At 44.6% G+C, this 22,242-nt stretch overlaps 1 protein-coding gene across 2 annotated transcripts in view; it reads right to left on the bottom strand.

Annotated features, from left to right (window-relative positions):
* Positions 1-1,814: 1,814 nt before the first annotated feature.
* Positions 1,815-22,242, bottom strand: part of LOC139421105 (Rap guanine nucleotide exchange factor (GEF)-like 1) — a 33,545-nt gene continuing 13,117 nt past the window's right edge. The window contains exons 2-15 of one of the 2 annotated variants that reach the window (XM_071171648.1): positions 20,639-20,717; positions 17,556-17,706; positions 16,791-16,888; positions 16,146-16,261; positions 15,701-15,868; positions 15,195-15,292; positions 14,856-14,978; positions 14,517-14,695; positions 14,216-14,306; positions 13,861-13,911; positions 13,553-13,640; positions 6,848-6,912; positions 6,674-6,728; positions 1,815-3,989 (exon numbers count right to left, since the gene is read on the bottom strand). In XM_071171648.1, the coding sequence (XP_071027749.1) occupies positions 3,865-3,989; positions 6,674-6,728; positions 6,848-6,912; positions 13,553-13,640; positions 13,861-13,911; positions 14,216-14,306; positions 14,517-14,695; positions 14,856-14,978; positions 15,195-15,292; positions 15,701-15,868; positions 16,146-16,261; positions 16,791-16,888; positions 17,556-17,706; positions 20,639-20,717 (1,487 nt within the window). In that variant the 3' untranslated portion in view covers positions 1,815-3,864. The remainder of the gene's footprint in view (positions 3,990-6,673; positions 6,729-6,847; positions 6,913-13,552; positions 13,641-13,860; positions 13,912-14,215; positions 14,307-14,516; positions 14,696-14,855; positions 14,979-15,194; positions 15,293-15,700; positions 15,869-16,145; positions 16,262-16,790; positions 16,889-17,555; positions 17,707-20,638; positions 20,718-22,242) is intronic. The other variant, XM_071171649.1, reaches the window with a different exon arrangement.

Genomic DNA, 22,242 nt, shown 5'->3' with positions numbered 1-22,242 from the left:
TCAAAGTTCTTAATATTCTGCTGTTTCTCTTTGCTTATTTGAGCCGTTCTTGCCATAATATGGACTAGGTCTTTTACCAAATATGACTATCTTCTGTATACCACCCCTAACTTGTCACAACACAACTGATTGGCTCAAATGCATTGAGAAGGAAAGAAATTCCACAAATTAACTTTTAACAAGGCACACCTGTTAATTGAAATGCATTGCAGGTAACAACATCATGAAGCTGGTTGAGAGAATGCCAAGAGTGTGCAAAGCTGTCAAGGCAAAGGGTGGCTACTTTGAAGAATTTCAATGTAACACTTTTTTTGGTTACTACATGGTTCCATATGTGTTATTTCATAGTTTAGGTCTTCACTATTACTCTACAATGAAGAAAATAGTCCAAATAAACAAAAACACTGGAATGTATAGGTGTCAAATGTTGACTGGTACTGTACATAACTTTAAACTTTAACCATGGTGTAAGAAATTCTCAAATTGATGTTCCAGGCGTTTCTAAATAAATTCCAGTCGTACATTATCAAAAGCCTTTTCAAAGTCAGCTATGAATACCAGGCCTGGTTTCCCCAGAGGTTGCAGAGTGTTCTGTTGTGTCCAGTGCTTATATTATCTCCAATCTATCGTCCATGTAAAAAACCTGTCTGATTAGTATTAATTATGTATTATGCATTTTGACAGAATTTTTGCATCCTAACAGGGAAGTGTTAAGGGCCTCGATTTTTTTCAATGGATTGCATCTTTATTTTTACCACTTGGGTCCTGTTTCAGTAGTAATGAAATCAGACTACCTTGTTAAGTATCTGATAACCACTCCTATAAAAACGGTAGATTAAAACATTCTAATAACGGTTCACTGAGTACATCAAAAAAGGGTTGGTATAACTCAACTGCTATGCCCATCCATCCCTGGAGTTTTCCCAGACTTCAAGGCTTTAATTGCATCAAGTTCCTCTAATTTGGCCTTCACATGAGTCTTTCTGTAAAGATGTTAATTTTACATTATTATTAGAAAAACATCCATACAATATTAAAGCTGATTTCCCCCCCCCCCCCCGAAAAAAATAAATACAAATAAAATAATCTTTGGTTAGTGGAGATGGAAGAGACTGAAAGGAAAACATATGCTTAAAGTACTTTGCTTCCTCTTTCAAAATATGGTTTGGTGAATCATGACTGTTCATAATTTGTAACAAGTTTCAGTTAATTCTTTTTGGTAGCATTTATATGTTGAAGATGAAAAAAAAAATGTTTTGTTGAAGATGAAAAAAAAATATATATATATATATATATATTTCCCCCATATTCTATCCGGTTCACTTTGTTTATAATATATTACACTTGATCTTTCTTGAATAAGTTTGTCCATTTCTTTTAGGTTTTCCTCTAACATATTCTGTGCCTCTATGGTAGAGTTGCTATCCATCTGTACTGTTAGTCCTATTTCCTTTGTTAATATGAACTCTTTTGACCTAAATTGCTTTTGTTTTAAAGATTAGTATTGAATTGCATTTCCTCCTAAAGGCACATTTAAAAGTGTTCCATTCAATTAGGATGGCATTGTTAAAGGTTAATTTGTGGAATTTCTTTCCTCCTCCATGCGTTTCAGACAAATCGGTTGTATTATGACAAGGTGGGATATAGAAGATGGTATTTTACCAAATAGGGATAAGTCCATATTAAGTCCAAGAACAGCTCAATCATTCTATGTGTGGCAGCTCTGTGAGCCAATACTGTATGTTAAGTAAAAATTAAGAAAAGAGGCAGTAGCCAAGGTTAAAATGACAGAATAACCCAACAGCACACAGGTGTCATCAGAAGAGGCTTTATTTAGGTGCGTAGTATCCGAGACCAGAGTGAAGGGCCTCCCCATGGTAAAAAGAGCAGATCGACTCCCAAACCCTTAGCCCCTACCTCCTAAACAAGTGATCGGTGCAAGCAATATAGTGATACGTCCATCTAGCCCATCACAGGGCAAAGTGGAGGTCTTACTACATTACCACCTATCCAAATCTCCCAGACCTACACATTGCCTCGGGGTTAAGGGTTGATTTGATACAACTGCTTGGATATAACCTTGGGCTACGTCTAATGACACATCTGAGTTTCAGGAGAGATGACTGTAAACACTGACTTCTGTACAAAAACAAAACCCTACACGAGTCAAGATCCCCCCCCCCCCACCCCAGGCCTCCCAGTCATTTAAGAAAAACAAAACAAAAAACAGAAGAAATATGCTGTATAATTCATCTCAACTACAGTAGCAGACTCCATTTCTGTCTCCATTTACACCCGTTCTCAGATTTACAAAACAAATTAAATAATCTCCTTGCATTTTACACAAAATAGAGTCTCCATATTATTTAGCTATTTACACATAGAATATTTACATTACAGCTTTATCGTACAGGCATTGCCAGGCAGCCCTCCGCGAAGGTCGCGACCCAGGGATCCTGAGAGAGTTGCAGGCAAACAAGTGGTGTCAACGTCACTGGGTCCAGTTGTTCAACTCCATATACTTTCGAAGAGAAAATTCATCAATCAGCATATTAGAAACTATGGTGCAGTACAAGTGGCCATGATGATGGTACTATGCCTATAGAATAAAACGGGCCTTGGTTCTTTTGTTGAGAGTTCTGCGACAATGGCTTTGTTAAATTGCGATAAAAAATGATATTGAACTGAACTATACTGAACATTTTATACAATCACAAACAATTCTCATGCTGAAAATGTGCCCTGAGGTCAGGCAAAAGTGCTTTGTTGTTACAAATTTTGTTGGCCTCCCATCATCTGTACATAAAGAAGGGTTTGTCTTGTGATGGTGAACCTGCGGCCTCAGTCTGAACCCCCCAAAAGGGTGGAATTATCAAGAGCTGTCAATCAACAACTGACTCAACCAATGAGAGAGATCTTTGACGTGGGGAACCAATAAGCCTGCAGCACATCATGGGGTTCAGAGACTTTTCATTCCACCATCACCTGAAATACCACGTCTTCTTGTGACACGGTGGAGGCTTTTGTTCAGAGGTATAAACTCTGGGTTTATTTTAGCCCAGAAGTACTAGTATGAACTAGCATAGGAGTATATTTTCTATTATCCAACTGTCGCTGACTCGTTGAGGGCTGCCGCTGAGCCCATATTGGCTGGAGGGGAGGGGTCAAGAGTTAGGATAGAGGTCACCGGGTTAGATTGTCTCACGTCTGAGTACTTCAAAGATAAAAGGTGGGACAACAGCAGGAACACAGTCTGTCTGGGGGTCAAATGTCAAAGACTTCAGTTCATCAGGTCTAGTTAAACAAAGCCGGCCTTTCCCCATTTGGGCTAACCATCCTGGTTTGGTTAAGTTCAGAAAGGTCCAGTTGGGGAAGGGGGTTTGGTGGCAGTGCAAACTGGACAGGCTTCACTTGGACGTGAAAGCAGAAGCATGACTTGGTGTTGGGGAAACAAAAACAAAAGTTTACTATTCATTCCTCCTCATTTTCTGTACAAAATGGCTGTCCAATCTGCTAGTCGAGTCAGTCCTGAAACCTTGTGCCCTCCTCACACATCAACATGCTCACAAAGTCACACGCACAAGGCTTCAAAGAAAATAGTTCCAGTCATTTTTCTCAGCCGTTTCCAGCAGTCTGAGTATTGTACACAAAATCAGCAGTGGCTCGTGACAAGCAGACCAGGAAGGAGGCTGGAGGAAGCCAGGAAAACACCCAGCATAGCAAGGTTACAAAAATGGCCAGCTGATTCAGCCAATCAGGGTTGAGACCATTGAGGGCAGAGTTGCAATGGAGAAAGGGGGTAAAGGTGGGTATGGGGGCAATCTCCCCCTTTCTCGTCCCTCTCCCACTCATTCGCACTTTCTCTCACATGTCTTTGGGCTCTAGCTTGCAGGACATTTCAAAGAGCAGGTTCTGATTGTCGATGACCTGCAGCTGGCGAACGTAGGCCTTGGTCTGGAGGTGAGAGGGTGAAGGCTCTGCATCCAGAGCTACGAAAGAGAAAGAGGTCAGTTCATTAGTTACCCCCAACAAAACAATTTATACAGTAATCATATTCACCCCCTAGATCAGGGTCCCCCGGGTCAAATTTGGCATGCAGGTGGTTTTTATTTGCACCCCCAATTTCTTAGCACAAATATTTAGGTTGGAGCTGATTTCCTGGTGTTTTTAGACACACACACATACATACATACATACATACATAACAAGTCTAAAAACACTAGGAAATCAGCTCCAAGTTATTTTAAATTAAGCAACCCTTTCCCAAGTATTCCCACTCATAACATAGCCACGTGATTGTATTCAAATCAAGGTAAGATTTTAGTCAAACATATATATGTTTGGGATTCTTGAGGTCAATTTGCAGTCTACATATTATTTGTAATTATATTCAATCATCCCCCCCCCCCCCCCCCCCTAAAAAAAAATTAGGCCCAAGGCTGAATCTAGTTGATGATCCTTGCGCTAGATTGTAGTGTTTAACCCCCAGAGAAGCTGCTGTAGCGTGCAATGTCCTACTCTCACCACCGGATGGCGACAGACAACCCTACTATTTCCACTTGACCTAACAAGAGGATCGCAGCAGCATCTGCTCACGGCGAGCCCACACAACACAGCAGGCAAAGAAACTGGTTTGATTCAGTTCTAACCAACAGCAAAACACTTTTTGTCAGGCAGGCTAACAATGGCCACAAATTGTCCTTTCCCCATTCTGGGCGCAGAAAATCCTCCTTGGATGCGCCATTATCCTCCTCTGTGCCACCATCACAACAGCAGCAGCAATCTATAGGATTAGATGGTCATTCATTAACTCCAGAGCCCAAAGGGCCATTTTGAAGCCATTTCTTTTTTTTTGGGGGGGGGGGGGGGGGGGTTCAATGGGTTTGTGTACGTGGTGTATGCCTGAATGTAGCCTATAGCTGTCGGAGAACACACGGTTAAACATCTCCCTGTGTGCTCTAAGCTCGCTAAGCAGAAGTAACCTATGCTTAATGGAATCAGATGACGGACAGAGGGGGAGAGAGAGAGAAAAAATAAAGATGGGGAGAAAGAGAGGGATAGAAATGACGGGGTAATTCAAAAGAGCGACCCCTGGGTCACCCAACGAAGCACTCCATACAGTCCATTAGGATACAGCGATAATCTGTACCGCTGTAACTAAGCCCTCTAGGATTTACGCATCTAAGCACAGATTCATTATAGCACTGTGTGCAATATAATACAGCCCTAAAAAAGCGTTTCAGCACTTCCTGTAACTGGTCCGACTATCCTGAATGAAGGCTATGGAATATTTCACAGTGATAATAAACCCCATTTTGAGAAGCCCAGAGTGAAAAGAAACACTAGTTTGCTGCTTTCGGGTCGAAGCTATTCAACTTCAGGGTCCTACACGCCACAGTTACGTCAAGTCTCGTTTGTGTTCTTTACATCACAAAGGAGCTTAAACCTTGGAAGCCAGGTGAATGAACGTGTCCTCCAATAGACAGAAGTTGTAACTAGATCTAAAGTTTAAAAAAATACAACAAAAACATTAACCCAGCCCTGGCTTAGGCTCTGGTCTCATGTTTCAAGTTTTAAATGTCACGTACACTAGTACAGTGAAATCCCTGTCTTGCAAGCTCCAAACCCAACAATGCTTTAATCAATAGAAGCAGTAAAAAATAACATAAGGTACAGTACCGTAAATTATTTTAGTGGTGTTTAACATAGTGTGGTGTTTGTCATTAGCCAGCGCACTGTGTCAGTAGTGTTATCATGAGGAACATTCAGATTTTTTTTTTTTTTATATCTAGATTAGCATCTTTCTACATATAATATGCTTGTACAAATGAAGAATATTCAGCAGGTATAAACCTCTATATGTTGTTGTGTATGTAGATAGGCCAAGTTGTTCATGTGCTGTGAAACCTCTCTTTTATGCCCCATGTCAATAAACATACAGAAATAAGAGGGTGGAGATGGCCGATGTTCTACTGGGTTACTGAGTGTCTTTGTGTAGGGTCTTATATTATGTCAGCAATCTCGTGTGTGTCGATTGTGTAACAGCGTTAGCTGGATTTGTGCGACACATCAATGATCTTAGTGTGTCTAACAGTGCCGCGCTTTACTCAAACTAATGAGCGTAAGGCACAGATTGCTAAATGTTTAGTGCACTAGCACGATACAAATTAATTACACTGACTCTTGGGGATGCTGGCTCTAAAAATAGTGGATCAGTCTGTGAGTTATGTTAAGTAATGCTAGATAGACTATGCGATACCAACATTATCGAGTGTTTAGCATGTCATGCTACGTGATAATAATGACATTGAACATTTAACATGCTAGGTTGTGTGATAACCATATCACAGTGTTTTGAGCTGTACTCTGTGCGGTGATAATGTTATTGGGTGTTTATGCACACTAGGCTATGTAATGAATGATCATGTTAAAGTGTTTACCTCGACATAATGGCGTGGTTAGCACGCAAGGTGGTTTGTCAGACAGTAATATCATTATGTGTCGAGAATGCCTGTGTGTGTGTGTGTGGTGGTAGTGAATGGCGGTTGTGTGATTGAACGGCCCCGAGGGCTGTGCTGTTCTAAACAGATGGCAGGGTGGAGCTCGGCACCTTCAAGACTATTCTTAACAGACAGGTGTGCCTGTGGAGGGAGGTGTGGCCATTAATGTTTACCCAGTTGAGAGCTCCTGTATCGTCTGATGCTCCTCACCATCTCCGCAACTTTATGCTGGAAGAGACAGGAGACGCGTGTAGTAAGACAGTAGTCAGGGAATCACGCTGATTGTGCCAAATAGAAAATGCATGCATTTCTTTGGCTATTCTGTCAGGGGCTGAACGTATACTCACCATCTTCTCAAAATTTACAAGCTCCCCATGAAACGACTTGCAACTCTCGTGGAGGAAGGTCAGATCTGAGAGATAAAAAAAAAAAAAAAGAACGAGAGAGAGAGAGAGAGAGAGAGAGAGAAAGGTAAACACAGTGAAGGCAGGGAACAATTAAGTAATGTCTTGTCGACACTCGCCCCAGCGGCTGCCCCCGTCTACCGGTGCTTTAGCCCACAGACGGAGGAGAGGTAGGACCGAGAGAGATGAGCCAAAGAGTTCATCTGTGATCCCTCAATAGGAACTGGAATTTGCGGGTGAAGGGGAGGGGGGCATGTTTAATCGAGTCAGGAGGAATGTTCTGAATGCTGCTGATGGCGCTAGACATGGGGAGGGAGGGTGTGTGGAGGATGGGGCGAGGGAGGGAGGAGGTGAGGCGATACGCTAATGTGACTTTTTTCACCCCTGGACTAAAGATGCTATGAGCGGAGCTTTATGAGCTGCACACTGGACAGCAGGCACACCTTCTCTTCCCGAACACACACACCTTCTCTTCCAAACCGACACACATATTTAAAACACACACACACAGAGCAGATGCACTTTGCTAACCAACTCTCTATCACACAGCAAGCGTATGCATATTCCTCCCGCACTCCCCCACCACCCACCCACACACACACAGAGAAGTCAGATGCACCTTACTCTTCAACACACACACACGCCTGCTTGAACAGTTATTTAACCACAGAGATTAACGGCTAGCATTCGGAACTAGCGAGCAGGGTACCAGGAAGCCCTAACTGGGCTGTTAGGTTACGCACGATAATACACTCCTGCTAGAACATAACATCCATAACATTTAGAAAATACTTCACCTTGTCACCCAGGTCAGAGTGAAATATCACGGAGACGGATGAGAGGTTGTACAAACATTTAAAAGGTGGTACACCTAGAATTCCGCAGAATGTCTCCCCTATGTGGAAGCTAGGTGAATTGCAACAGCAATAGGCTGCATTCAAAACCAATCTCCCCCTCTTCCCAAAGTCATTTACTTTGGTTTTGGTCCACCAGGTTCAAACAGCTGTAAAAACTGTTTTTTATTATTGAAAAGATTTTTCACAGCGATTTAGATAGTACAATGATTCCCTACAGTATTCAGCGCTTGTTTTCTCAAACTGAAATTGGGCAAACAGTGTAGAATATTATTAACCAGGACATGACAGAGCAATTTCTACATGGCCACTTGACCTGGTTTCCACTAGATAAAACACAGCCAAAATAACCTTTCCCGTTTTGACAACAGACGCAGCTCCTGCAGGAGAAATCAATAGATGAATATCACAGAAAATCCCAACACTGGTGGGTAAGTTACTGTGAAACACAAATCATTCCACTATTGCTGCAGACATATTATGGACATTTTCTGATGCAGATTTTTATTTTTTTATCCTATATGTTGCACAATTGAGAAACATTGAGCAATACAAATAGCAATGCTTATGCAGTACGCTAAGCTGCTATCCAGCAGTTATGTGTCCTATCCATAGAGAATGGTGGAGTACTCTAGTGCCCAAAAGCCTGTTTTAGCATTGGCAGCGCCATTGGGGACTTTCACCTTTTTGTAGTCAACTGGGTGGGACTTGCTATGGTTTAGAGCACATATGTCAGAGTCAAGGCCCGCGGGCCACATCCGGCCCGCAAGAAGGTTTTTTACGGCCCCTGGGATGATCTTGATTTATTATTAGAACCGGCCCGCAGCAAGCCGGCAGCCCGCAGATCTTTTACACGCACCAATACTACATTTCCCACAATGCAAAGGTGACGCACCGAGCAGTAGGCTGCTTCATTTCAATATTTATTGGCACAGCAGTCGTCAGCATCACAGTAAAATTAACTTTCAGATACCCATCAAAAATGGCAAAACGGAAGGTGGATACTGAGAACCGGGGGTTTCAAACAAGGTGGGAGTCGGAGTATATGTTCACGAAGGTAGCTGGAAAACCTGTGTGTCTTCTGTGTGGAGAAAGTGTGGCGGTACTGAAAGAGTATAATCTGAGACGACATTATGAAACGAAACACGCGGACAAAAACAAGAATATGGACATGGAACAAAGGCTACAAAAGGCAGAGGAATTAAAACGAGGCCTCAAATCTCGACAGGCTCTGTTCAAAAAAGCCAAATCACAAGGCCAGGCTGCTGTCAAGGCCAGTTTTATTTTGGCAGAAGAGATCGCTAAATCAGCCCGGCCATTTACGGAGGGGGATTTCATCAAAAACTGCATGATTAAAGTTTGTGACGAAGTTTGCCCAGAAAAAAGGCAACTCTTTTTAAATGTGAGTCTGAGCAGAAACACCATTGCCGAGAGAGTAGACCAGTTGTCCATCAATCTAAAAGAGCAGCTTGTGAAAAAGGGAAAAGATTTTATTGCATATTCCTTGGCTGTGGATGAGAGCACCGACATTTCTGACATTGCCCAGTTGTCAATTTTCATCCGCGGAGTGGACTCCAACCTAAGCGTGACAGAGGAGTTTTTGGCTTTACGTCCTATGCATGGCACAACTACGGGGCATGATTTGTATGAAGAGGTGTCAAGATGTGTAAATGAGATGGAGCTGCCTTGGGAAAAACTCGTGGGTTTGACAACCGACGGAGCACCTGCGATGTGTGGACACAGGAGCGGACTGGTGGCGAAGATACGGGAAAAGATGCAAGAGGAAAACGCGACAGGTGAGCTGACAGCTTATCATTGTATCATACACCAGGAAGCGTTGTGCGGTAAAGCCTTGAAAATGGAGCATGTAATGAGCATCATCACGCGCACAGTTAACTTTATCAGAGCCAAAGGTTTGAATCACCGCCAGTTCAAGGCATTTCTGACGGAGTTAGAAACGGAGCATGGTGATTTGCCTTATCACACAGAGGTGCGATGGCTAAGCCAGGGAAAGGTGCTTCAAAGATGTTTCGAGCTTCGTGAGGAGATTTGTCTGTTCTTGGACAGCAAAGGGAAAGACACAACACAACTCCGAGACGAAATGTTTCTGTGTGAAATGGCTTTTCTGTGTGACATTACGAGTCATCTGAATGCAATAAACTTGCAGCTGCAGGGTCGGGATCGTGTCATCTCTGATATGTACAGTACAGTGAAGGCATTTAAAACCAAACTGACTCTGTGGGAGACGCAGATGCGGAAAGAAAATTTGAGCCACTTTCCCAGCTGCCAGACCATGAAAGAGAAGCTCTCTACCAGTGCGTTCCCGAGCACACAGTTGGCTGATAAAATAGGTATGCTTGCCGCTGACTTTCGACGCCGATTTGCTGACTTTGAAGCACAAAAAAGCAGGTTGGAACTGCTCGGTAACCCATTTGCTGTTGACGTGGAAAGCTCACCACCAAACCTCCAAATGGAGTTGATTGACCTCCAATGCAATGATGCACTGAGGGCAAAATATGCGGCAGTGGGTGCTGCGGAGTTCGCCCGTTTCCTCCCCGGCACAATGCCCCAGCTGCGCATCCAGGCTGCTCAAACGTTGTCTATGTTTGGCAGCACATACCTGTGTGAACAACTGTTTTCTTTGATGAACCTGAACAAAACATCACACAGAAGTCGACTTACTGCTGAACACCTCCACTCAATTCTGAGGATTTCTTCAGCTCAGAGCCTTACCCCGAACATTGATGAACTTGTGGAAAAGATGGGACACCACCAAGTATCACCCTCAACCTCAAACAAGTGAACATTACTGTGCAATCACATATTTAGAGTTTTTACTCAGTTCAAGTTTAAAAGTTAAAATTTAATATTTGTTTTCACTGCATGTTACTTCTCCTTAAACAAAGTGTTGTTTTTGATTAATAGATTTTTGCACTTAATTTTTTTTGTATTTCAATCCAATTATATTTTAAAAATATTTCAGTTGAGTGGATGATAGAAAATTGCTATTATTGTTTTTTCTTTGAAGTAAATTTAGCCCACTTTTGCTAAAATAGAAAATATAGTCTACTGATGGTGCCTTGAATACCGGTTTCTTTCATTTAATGTTCATGTTATGGGGATATTTATATAAAGGAAATTTGTCTTTTGTGTCTGTTGAAAATTAAAGATTACTGACAGAGCCATAAGAAAATATTGCTTTATTTATCTGATCATATTGTAATATATTTGTTAGGTTTTCAGTAGGTTCAATTAGGTTCACTAGACTATATGCGTCATTTAAAAATTTTTCAATGAACATTCGAACAGTCCGGCCCTCGTCTTGTAGCTGATTTTTTTATTTGGCCCTCCGTCCATTTGACTTTGACACCCCTGGTTTAGAGGGATAGTTCATGGATTGCTGTACCTTGCTTACAGGGTAAGGAAACCAATGTGTTATTTGGGTGAACTATCCCTTTAAGGGAGGAACCCATAATTCTCACCAGGTCATCAGGATGGATCAGCCAATTAATTATACTTGTGCGCAAACATTCCATAACTGCAGGTGGCAATAAAAAGCCAACCTTGGTTTTATACCTGTTCAAACAACACATTCCAGATGGGAGTATGGACCCTTTCAGTTTGTTTACCAACTCATGAAAACAGTACAAGAAAATTGACGACAACAAAATGGAGACGGCCTCAATGGCGCTGCCTGTGCGCTCACAGACGCCATAATGGGCCAGATACAAAGATGAGTCCTCTATCATTCTCTATGGTCATATTATGAAAAAGTGGAAGCATCTAGCTGTGAAAGCAGTCGACCTGGTAGCCCATAGGAGTTGGTTTCTACAGTATGTACATCGTGTTGAACATTTGTCTTGTTTAAGTTTATGGTCCTTTGTAGCTCAGTTGGTCGAGGGTTCGATTCCCGGGACCACCCAAACATAAAAAGTGTACGCACACATGACTGACTGTAAGTCGCTTACTATTGACTGTAAGCCTTACTATTTTGCATTAACATTTTAGTCATTTGGCAGATGCGCTAAATGACTACGTACATTATATTAGAGCCTGGTACACACAGCTTTCAAATGGAAAACATTCCACACGTTTTTGGTGTCTAAGTGACATTGACAAGAGATTTCATACCCAAGGGGGAGGAGAAATGGACAAAGAGAGCGAGATAACGAGAGGGAGCGACAACGAGACAAGCACACACTAAGTGGAATATACCACACATTAAGAAAGTTGCACACACAGTGTTATGGTGTAGAATAATGTAAGTATATATTGTATGTAGTCTATAACCAATCTATTATCACCGTGATGAATAAGGCTGGCCTGTAGAATAACGGCAGCAGTATTTTGTTGATCCAATTTCTGAACAGATCCAATTATTTGTTGATCTAAAAAGAAATATGAGAACTCCCTTGAAATGATTAGATTTGAAAGAGTGAGGAATGGAGAGCGAGAGAAAAGAGTTGACAAACAAAGCGGGGCATGGAGGAGGGAGGTCAGGGTGGAGGGGGAGGGAGGTCAGGGTGGAGGGAGGGAGGGAGGTCAGGGTGGTAGAGCTCATTATGGAGCTGATCACCTGTGGAGGAGGTGTGTGTTCTCAAAGTAGAGAGATGAATGTCACATGGTTATGTTTAAAGACAGGGTCCCATGTTGAGTTAAGAGGGTGTGAGAGCGGGAGAGAAAGGAAACGAAAGAGAGAGAAAACGTGCCTTTCTTCGATAACGAGGGACTTTTGTTAAGTCGGAGCGGTAGGTTATGAAGTGCCTCAATGCCGATGTGTGCCTCAAGTATCTGCTCATGTGTGTATGTGTGTGAATATGCTGGATGTCTGTGTATGTAAGTGTACGACTGTGAATGTACCGCAGTCTTTATTCATTCCTCAAGAGGATGTAGAAGTACGTTTACATGTAGACTCCAGCATCGGCTGCATCTAACATGAAACAAGTATGATCGTCGCATACTTGTGTTGCCCAGCAGGGAGACAGCATGCTGAGCTTTGTGTTTGTGCAGGGTTGAGGTAGCCTGAGTACCATTCTCTTCGGCTAACATTCCACTGCCATTCCAAATGACAAGGAGAAGCAAGGAGTGGAATGTTAGCTAAAAGAGACTTGTACCCAGGCTAGGGTTGAGGGAGAGATTAACTATGGGTGTTAATTAGCAAGGCGGGGCTCAACGGCTGCCTTCTAATCACACTACACAGCATCGTGTGTGTGTGTGTGTGTGTGTGTGTGTGTGTCTCAGAGATATTATGAGCTCACATCTGGACAACATCTGGGGGGGGGGGGCGCTGTGTTTGGGGGGGTTGTAGATGTTTGTGCCCCTGTTTTCAGCACCACACACAAACACAGTGTAGTGTTTCCTCAGCTGTGTTTTTGTATGCGTGTCCATGGCCAGAGAGAGGCCTTGAGTAGCGGCCCGACGTCACTTATTTAGTCTGTGGTTTGAGCCAATGGCAGCCTGTGTGGATGGGGGGGTGTGTTTCAGTGTATGTTTTATATTAGTAAAGATTTCACTTTTTGCCGATGAACATATGCATTTGGGTAGTGGAGAGAGAGAACTACAGTGTTTGTGTGTATTTACTTGATGTGTGTATAGTGTGTGTCACAGGAGGTTGGTGGCACCTTAATTGGGGAGGACGGGCTCGTGGTACTGGCTGGAACGGAATTGGTGGAATGGTATCAAATCCATTAAACACGGTTTCCATGTGGTTGATGCCATTCCATTTTAAAATACATTATTATGAGCCATCCTCCCCTTAGCAGCCTCCACTGGTGTGTGTGTGTGTGTGTGTCACCTTTGAGCAGCAGTGGTGTGAAGGGGATGAGGGGGGGTCTGAGGCTGCCCATCAGGTCTCTGTAGGACTTGTGGTTCCTGGATGGATCCTGAAAAACAACAACACGCTCACTCACCCTTCACTAAATGTGCCTTATAAATGAACCCATAGCCACATACAGATTGGGGTAATTTACTTTTTGAGGTCAGAAGACCTCTTATGAATCTTGACTGACTGAAATGGAACTTAGCTCAACCCTGATATACAGTAAGCCCATATTATAAGGACTCCCTTAACTGTCCCCTTGGAGACCCCGAACAGCCACTCACCGCAATGCTCTCAAACTGCTGGAACTGCTTCCTGAACTTCCCAGGGAGGCCCTGCCACAAACCACAGACAAATAGTCCCCAGAGTTATAAACAAATCCCTACGCCAGTGTGTTTGCTGACGTGTATGTTGACTGTGTGTGCATGGAGGGGTGTGTATCACAGGAAGTTGGTGGCACCGTAACTGGGGAGATTGGGCTTGTGGTAATTGCAGGAGCAGAATCAGTGGAATGGTATCAAATACATCAAACGCATGGTTGCCATGTGGTTGATGCCATTCCATTCACTCCGTTTCAGCCATTATTATGAGCCGTCCTCCCCTCAGCAGCCTCCACTGGTGTGTGTGTGTGTGTTTTACCTCCCAGGTGAGGCGAAGGCGGCTGACTGCAGGGTTGTCCAGCCCCAGGACCACAGCTAGGAAGGACAGCAGGTCCTGCTGCTGCTTACACCTGGAGTACATACACACACACATTAGATATGACTAGACAATAACACACACTTCACCATAAACTAACACCATAAAACACACTGTTAGGAATGACCAAATAACACTACTTGGCACTAATCTAAACTATTGTCGTGGCCATACACACTATTAAAACATATATCATCAAATTGGCACATAATTCAATAGGACTGACAAGACACCCGGAACTCACAGAGCTGCGATCTTGATGAACTTGCGGAGGAGCTGCACCCTCTTGGGCAGCGACTGGCACTGCAGGATCTCGGTGGCGACCCAATGCTGCACCTCGCTGCATCGCTGCAGTACCAGCTCAAGGTTGAGGGGGCGCCAGCGAGCCTGCTCGCCGTGGAACACGTAGCACACAAACTCCACCTGGACATAACAATGTAGAAACATACAATAAGTCTAGAGCATGGAAAATGTAGGTAGACCACACACACACGGCATAAAAAGTTCTCGTCGCTGCTAACTTTTTGTTGCAATTATTTAGCAGAGGTTCTGCCCAGTTCTCTCAGCTCCACCAATCACAGACCTCATGCACGCAGCTGAAGAGCTCCCAGTCAAACACCACCAGCTGAGTGGCTACCTCCTCAGCACTCATGTCATGTAGTTTACTGTCGCCGGGCGACCAGTGGATCTCCTCAGGTAAGGGAAGCTAAAGAGAAACAACAAAATTGAGGCGTCTTACCAGAGAAGCTTTGGACTAAAACATTGTTGTTTCATCTTCTTGGCATATTTTTTTATATTGGTAACTTTGAGAACTATAAATGAATCAAATGTAAACAATGTTTAGTGCTATCCAAAATGGCCACCAGCCAGGGCTTTTCATTCCTCTCCATTGTTAAGTGATAACTCGTGCTCTAGGACTCACCAGGCTCTCCAGATCGGAGGGCTCGCAGGCAAACAGGTGAGTGTTGACTCCCAGGGTGGTGAAGACGGCCTCGTCGCTAGGCCGGAAAGCGGCCTTCTCTGAGAACAACAACAACACAGATGAGCTCACACATCAGCACACACGCAATGGATTAGTAGAGATTCCAGCGAACACATAACAAAAAGCACACAGAAACATGCCAGAACATCAACAAACTGTTTTCATCTCCATAGAGTCAAATCACTTTTGTCAGCTTAGCTCCAAGCAGTGGTGGGTAGTCATTTGTGGATTTAAATCTAAACCTCCTTTGTGGATGTAAGCGTCGCTGTTCAAACAGTCATGTCAAAGCTTGCATTGTCTGATTGGGTCTTTTGGTTGTTGAAGTGGGTTTTTTTTCCTGCACAACGCAAATCAAACAGTAGGCATGGCGAGAAGTAATCGTAGGTTTAATGTATACAGTATCTGTGTGTGTGTGTGGGCCAGTGTGTGTGTGTGTGTGGTCCTACCCCCAGCAGAGGTGACAGCCACCAGCAGCAGGTTGCCAGGTTGGGTTGGCTGGTCTTCGCTGTACTGCAGCTTCTCCCTGACCAGCGCCAGGATCTCCCCCACGCGGCACGACAGACGGCTGCGGATCGTCACGTACGAGTGGTCCGGCGTGTACACCCTGCAAAAGACTGTGCGTGCGCACACACACACACCCTTTTAAACTTCACCCACATGGCTCTAGCGTGTACAACATCTGTCCCATATCCTCATATCTGTTGGCCTGTATCTGAAGACCTTAAAGGAAAATACCACTCAATAAACAATTAAAAAATGTTTGGTCCACTGTTGATACGGTCCCAATTTTTTTTTGCATGTGAGAAATGACATTTTCAAGATATAGAACTTTCAAAATACAGAAAGTGTCACAGGTATGATGCGTTTTGCATCACATCCTGTCTCACTCACTCTCGTCTGATCCCCGGAAGGCCTCTCTGGGCTGCAGACAGGCGTCGATGCGGCGGAAGTGGCGGAAAAGAGGACGCACCTGCTTCTTCCGAATCTCCTTGTCCTCCTCGGAGCTGCTTAGGAAAACACAGTAGACCGTCTGTCAGTCTATGCATCCTTTCAAAGCCAGCTAGTTTGTATTTGGCTGTGGCGGCTTGTGTGCTACAGTGGGATGGGTCCAAAAGGTCTGTATGTATCGTCGCCTGTAAGCAAGTAGATTGTAATTAATAGGGGCCAGAGTTCTTCCTTACAATGTCAAGGTAAACTCCTAGCCCTATTTATAGGGGAAGGCACCACAATAGTTGCAGTGCAAGAAAAGCCAGTGTGAGCTAGGAGGCTATAGGAGAAACCAAGGCCATTCAAAACAACCTATTACACTAATTAACAGTGATTGTGCAATAAAGGCTTTGACTAAACCAAGAGGTGCGACACAGCAACATCCCGCTGCAATGCCTTTCAACAGCCCCAGAATACCAGAAACGCTAGCAGACTGGTGCTAAAAGAAGAGGCTGCGGGCTCGGTGTGTGTGTGTGTGTGTGTGTGTGTGTGTGTGTGTGTGTGTGTGTGCTTGCGTGTGTATCTGGCTGGGGTGGATGTGTGACTTACGGGCATTGGAGGATCTCTGTCCAGCGCTGAAGCTTCAGCACGTCTTCCACGAGCTCAGGGAACTGACTGAGTTGTTGAACTGCACACAGATATAGCTCCTGAGGCAGAGGAGAGACATGACTTTCAGAGAGCGCGAGTGCACTTTGTGCCTCTGTCTGTGTGTCTACCAGCACTGTGTGGGCAGTTGCAGTTTGTCACAAGATGTGCTGCTAGACAGACTGCATCTACAGTGCTCTGAGAGAAAGGAGCGAGAAAGAAAGAAAGCGAGACAGAACACTACAGAGCGATAGGTAGACGACAGTGGCGACAGAACGGAGCAGTGTTAGAGGCCATGAAGGAAACCGACAGATGTGTTTTTAATGTGAATATAGAAGGAAAGATCGAAGAGGCCAAAAGCCTCATTTCCCAAGGTGTGTTCAGCTGAGTCATTTCCGTCACCATGACAACCCGGGCGGCCCTAACAGGCTGCTGCCAGAATCAACACTCCACACACAGCTCCCACCCAGAGAGAACGCCACAGCACACGGCCTTGATGCCAGGCTGCTTGGATGGAAGAGCAGGTGTGTGTGTGCTTGTAAAGTGTGTGTTTAACACTGACGAGTTGTTAGATCTCACGCCATCGTCCTGCTGGATGTCTGTGTGTATGTGCCCACACGTATGTGCATGTGCGTGCGTGTGTCTGTGTATGTGTATGTGTGCACGCGTATGTGTGTGTGTGTGTGTGTGTGTGTGTGTGCGTTCCATGAATGTGTGCTGGACCAGTACCTTGGGGAAGCTGTTGGACCTCTCGCCCTCTTCCTGCAGCAATTCTCTGTATGTGTCCAGGTAGCGGAAAGCAACACTCAGCACAGCCTGCTTCCTCTCTGCTCCGTCCCAGCTGGGCCAGCCCTCCCCTGCCTTCCCCTCCACACCGAATCTGAACCCAGAGTCAAGGGGGAAAAACGCCACAGAGACCGAGAGAATATCTACTGATCACTGTCATGAGGAGATTAATATTGAAGTTGGGGAAGATATGGAATCATTTGGAGAAAGCTATTTTCTAGTACTTGTTTACTATCCACACCAAAATTATTTATATGCCACACTAGCAAAGGATACACACACACTTTGTAATTCTATCATAGTTGCACAATGTCGGTTACGAGTACCTTCACGCACACACCACACTGACAGAAGGCACACATTAAATTACCACTCACACAAGCACATGCAGGCGCTCAAAAACACCCTGTAGAAACTCTAATAAACTCACTGAAACACACAGCTGTAGAACCATGGTCACCAGACACGCAGATGGAAAAACACAGTATTTCAGTGCAGTGTTCAGAGTCAAACAAGCAACTCGTAATTACAGTTTAGCCAGAGGAGAGCAGAGAGCTGTGTGGTGAAGGCTCAGACACACCCATCCATTGCACGCACACACACACACACACTCCTTTTCCATCCAGCTCCCAGCCACAGCAGGAGGAGAGGAGAGCATCTTAGCAAATAGAGCAGTAAAGAGTTTTGAAGAGCTCTGCACGGTGCAGCACCAGAATTTGTGTGATATTGGGATATTTTTCATCCGGTGACTTGAGGTATACCATCATGCGTCTATGTTGGACTCGCCACCAAAGAGGAGTCATACGTGCGCACGCATGCAGACACGCATGGGGAAACCTGCCATCCTATCCTAAATATAAAGAAGGGACTACCCACCGGACTCCACGGCTACACTGAAGGGGACTATCCCTGACACCCTCCTCTATTTCAGACCCCAATCCAAGTCCACCACAGACCTGTGACCTACAAACTCACACACTGAACAGTATTTATCAATGCCTTGGATGACATTCCAGATCTAGTCATCCTATAGCTATGATCCCCTGTTCACCTGCTTCTCCCAGCTCCAGAAACCGCAACCTAACCCTAAGGCCAGCTGCTGGGTTTATATTGCACTGCAGTATCTCATTCTCTTGGTTTTGTTCTATTGGGTTGAGTTCCATTGCTGGTGTGAGAGTTTGGCCCCAGCTTCCACAGTGGCTTGGAGTCCCTCCAAAGCTCTTCAACATAGCCGGGGTTCTGGGCTTTGATCGCTCAGCCACTACAAGTGTAGTGTGTGTGTGTGTGTGTGTGTGTGTGTGTGAAGGGTCTGGGATGAGTTACTCAGGGAGAGAGACGTAAAGGGAGGAATTCTCAGTGTTCCTAATGGAATGGGAGGTAGCATTTGTTTTCATTTCCAGAAGGAAGCCAAACGTGTTTCCACAACAGAAGATCTGATTAGGGCCAGCGAGACTGAGGGAGAGGTGTGGATGGAGAGAGGGAGAAGAGAAAAAGAATAGGTGGGAGAGAAAGACAGCGGGAGGGAGGAGGAGAGGGGAAAGGGTTAAGAGGTACAATGGAGAACAGGCTGGATCATTGATCATGTGTAAGAACACCCCCCTCCCCTCCACACACACACACACACACTGGGGCGTCTCACTAGGGCCCAGACAAGCTGCATTAAGGGCAGCGAGGCATGCGGACGGTCTTTCCCAGAATGCCTTTGTGTTGCAGTCTCCGTCGAGAGTCCCATTGTCGTCTGGAGGGCCGCTCAGGCCTCTAAAACACACACAGCCAGGGTCTTCAGTGAGGGAATGGAGGTCAGACACACTGAACGGGAGTTCTGGGAGAAAAGGGGGTGTAGTGTCCGTCCAGACTCTGACAAACGCACAAACGTAGACCACTATCCCTTACACACAGACATGCACCGACAGGCTCACAAATGCACACAGACACACATAATATCTAGTGGAATACATACTGTCTCATCACTAAAAAAAGCAAGCGATCATAATGGGGGGGTGGGGGGGGGGCTATCATAATGGAGGAAAATTAGGATTCTAAAGCCAGAGGTAGGCAGGATAATATCATTGCTATAAATATGTTAACTGTAGATATGATATGAGGCTTCTGCCTATCTCTTGGTCAACTGCAGTGTAATAATATGAGAAAGGGAGTTAGCCACGAGGCAGACGTTAAGTAGCAGTGTGGCTCATTGCCAATGAATGCACTACTACTGCGACCCAAATCCCAGCTCTGCGTCAGGGAATGTTGCTCAACTTTACTGAACCCCCTGTGGTGGTGCCAAAACAGAAACACCGTTCCTTGGCTTGGTGCAGACGGGAGCCAGAGGCGTTGTTGTTACTAAGGAGTTTTGGGTTCTTAAACCTTTGGTCGAGCGCTCCTGCCAAGTTACGAGCAACAGCACTGGATAATCTTACTCAAATTGAGCGCCGGCCTGACTGAGTAGCCTAATATAGCTTTGATACTGTAGAAAATATAAATATTCATAAAAATGTAATTTAATTATTATAATATATATATATATATATATATATATATATATATATATATATATATTTTTTTTTTTAATCGGCTAATAAGCAAGAGCTTTTACTTGAACACTGTGTGCATGTTCCATGAAAAACAGCCCTTGCTTTTAACACAGCGGACATCATATGCTAGGCTACTTAACATGTTGCACCAAAAAGACAGAGAACCTTTTCTAAAGCAAAAAAAAAAAAATATACATTGTCCATGTCCAAATTCGGTGTCAAGGCTAGTTCAGTGCCATTGTTTATATTAGCCTAGCGAAGTAGCGGCGTTGAACAAAACAACATTATCTTGGCGCTAACGAGCACTCGGACAGGAAACCAGAAGTGGGCCACCCTTGCCTTGCACAGCGGATGGGAGTGCTCGGACCGAGCCTTCCTGCATCCCAATTCTTCCTGGGGATGTCTGGGAAGGGTGTGTAGGTGTGTGTATGTTTACACATTGGGGCTCCCAGGTCAGGCTAGGCCAGGAAGGAAAGGGAAGGTAAAGGATACTGCTGGAGTAGGACCTGCTGGAACCTGTCTGAGGCCAGGAAGATGGGGTGTGTCAACATGAAGTCATCCAGGAGGGTTTCTGTGGAAACGAGAGAGAGAAAGAGGGAGGGAGACAGAGGGAGAAAGGATAGAGAATGGAGGAAAGGGAGAGGGAGAAGAAAATGGGCAGGAAAAGAGTGTAAGAAAAAGGGATTATGAAGAGGGGATATTGGGAGATAGGAGAGGAAGAGAGAGCGGGAGAGAGAGAGAGAGAGAGAAAAGCATGTTAATTATGCATGGCTGTGCTTCTACAGCCGGTGCAGCTGTATCTCCACTGTACTTGTTCAACCGGTCGTGCCCCAAAAGCTCAAATTTGATTATGGTGTCAGAGAGAGATAAAAAAAATGGATGTCTGAAATCCCTTAACGTCACCTTTGTCTGCTGTTAAATCCCTGGCCCTGGCGCAGCGCAGGGGCTTCTGCTACTGGGCTAAGATAAATCCTGTCTCAGTGAAACCGCCACCTGGTCCTCTGTGCTCCAATTCAGTCTGCAGTCTATAGCTATACACACCAGAGGGGAGGCATATTTATAAACCCTGACTAGGAGTCTCGGACCGGCTGGACTGCGGTTAAATCGCTCCAATCCCACTAAATCAGATGAGATTTCAATGACTCGTGCGGTGTTGTTATCATTATTATTATTATTATTATTATTTCAAAATGACAACAAACGAGACGGATGAAATTGGAAAGTGTAGGCCTATTTCCTCTCTGGTTAGGGGAAAGTTGTTATTCTGGAAAAGCAGTAGACGGAGTGTGGAGGGATTGTTCCCGGTGACAGGATATACTTTCCCTAGTTTACTGCTGGTGTTATGGGGATAAGCAGGCTAGTGGATACTTAACCTCGCAGGGTCAGACATATGAGTTAAAGAGTGTTGTATTTTACAGACAGATATTAACACACTGACCATCAACAAGACACCACGCGCACACTAGGGGTGTGAGGATGTTGACAATATAGGCCTGCAGACGTGTGTTCGGGATATGTAACAACAACAACAAAAAAATGAAGGTTTTGATGGAAATTACTAGAAGCTGCGGCACAAAAAGGGGTGCCCCACATTCCATTACCCAGAGTGCATCATTAAGAGAGCACTCACTAGCCGTGCTAATCAAACTGCCCCCATGCTCAATCCCAGACAGACCGTCACAAACGGAATCCATTGACCTCTGAGGGAGGGAGGGTGTGTGTGTGTGTGTGTGTGTGTGTGACAGAATTTGGCACACGTAGGAGCGGGGCTGGGTCAGTGGAATGGCAATACCTGCTCTGAATTCATAAAGCGTAGAAAGCATGGAGGCGTTGCTGTTCGATCACTACTAGATTAAGACCTGTTCAGACCGCTCGTCTTCCTGGCTACTCTAACTATATTTCAACAGGAAAGAAAGACAAATACTGTGTGACATTGGATATTGCGAAAACTACAGAACCAATTCTCTGCATGTGATTCTATTGCTTGATTGTAATAGAGGCTTCTGATCCACTCCCTTCCTAAAGTATCCACTACATATGGTAATTAGGCACTTCCAATGAATGTAATATATTTGTTGGTGTCCGTGTGTGGATGA

The sequence above is a fragment of the Oncorhynchus clarkii genome, chromosome 12 (assembly GCF_045791955.1).
Source record: "Oncorhynchus clarkii lewisi isolate Uvic-CL-2024 chromosome 12, UVic_Ocla_1.0, whole genome shotgun sequence".
NCBI lineage: Eukaryota > Metazoa > Chordata > Actinopteri > Salmoniformes > Salmonidae > Oncorhynchus > Oncorhynchus clarkii.
This window is presented reverse-complemented; position numbering and strand designations above follow the sequence as displayed.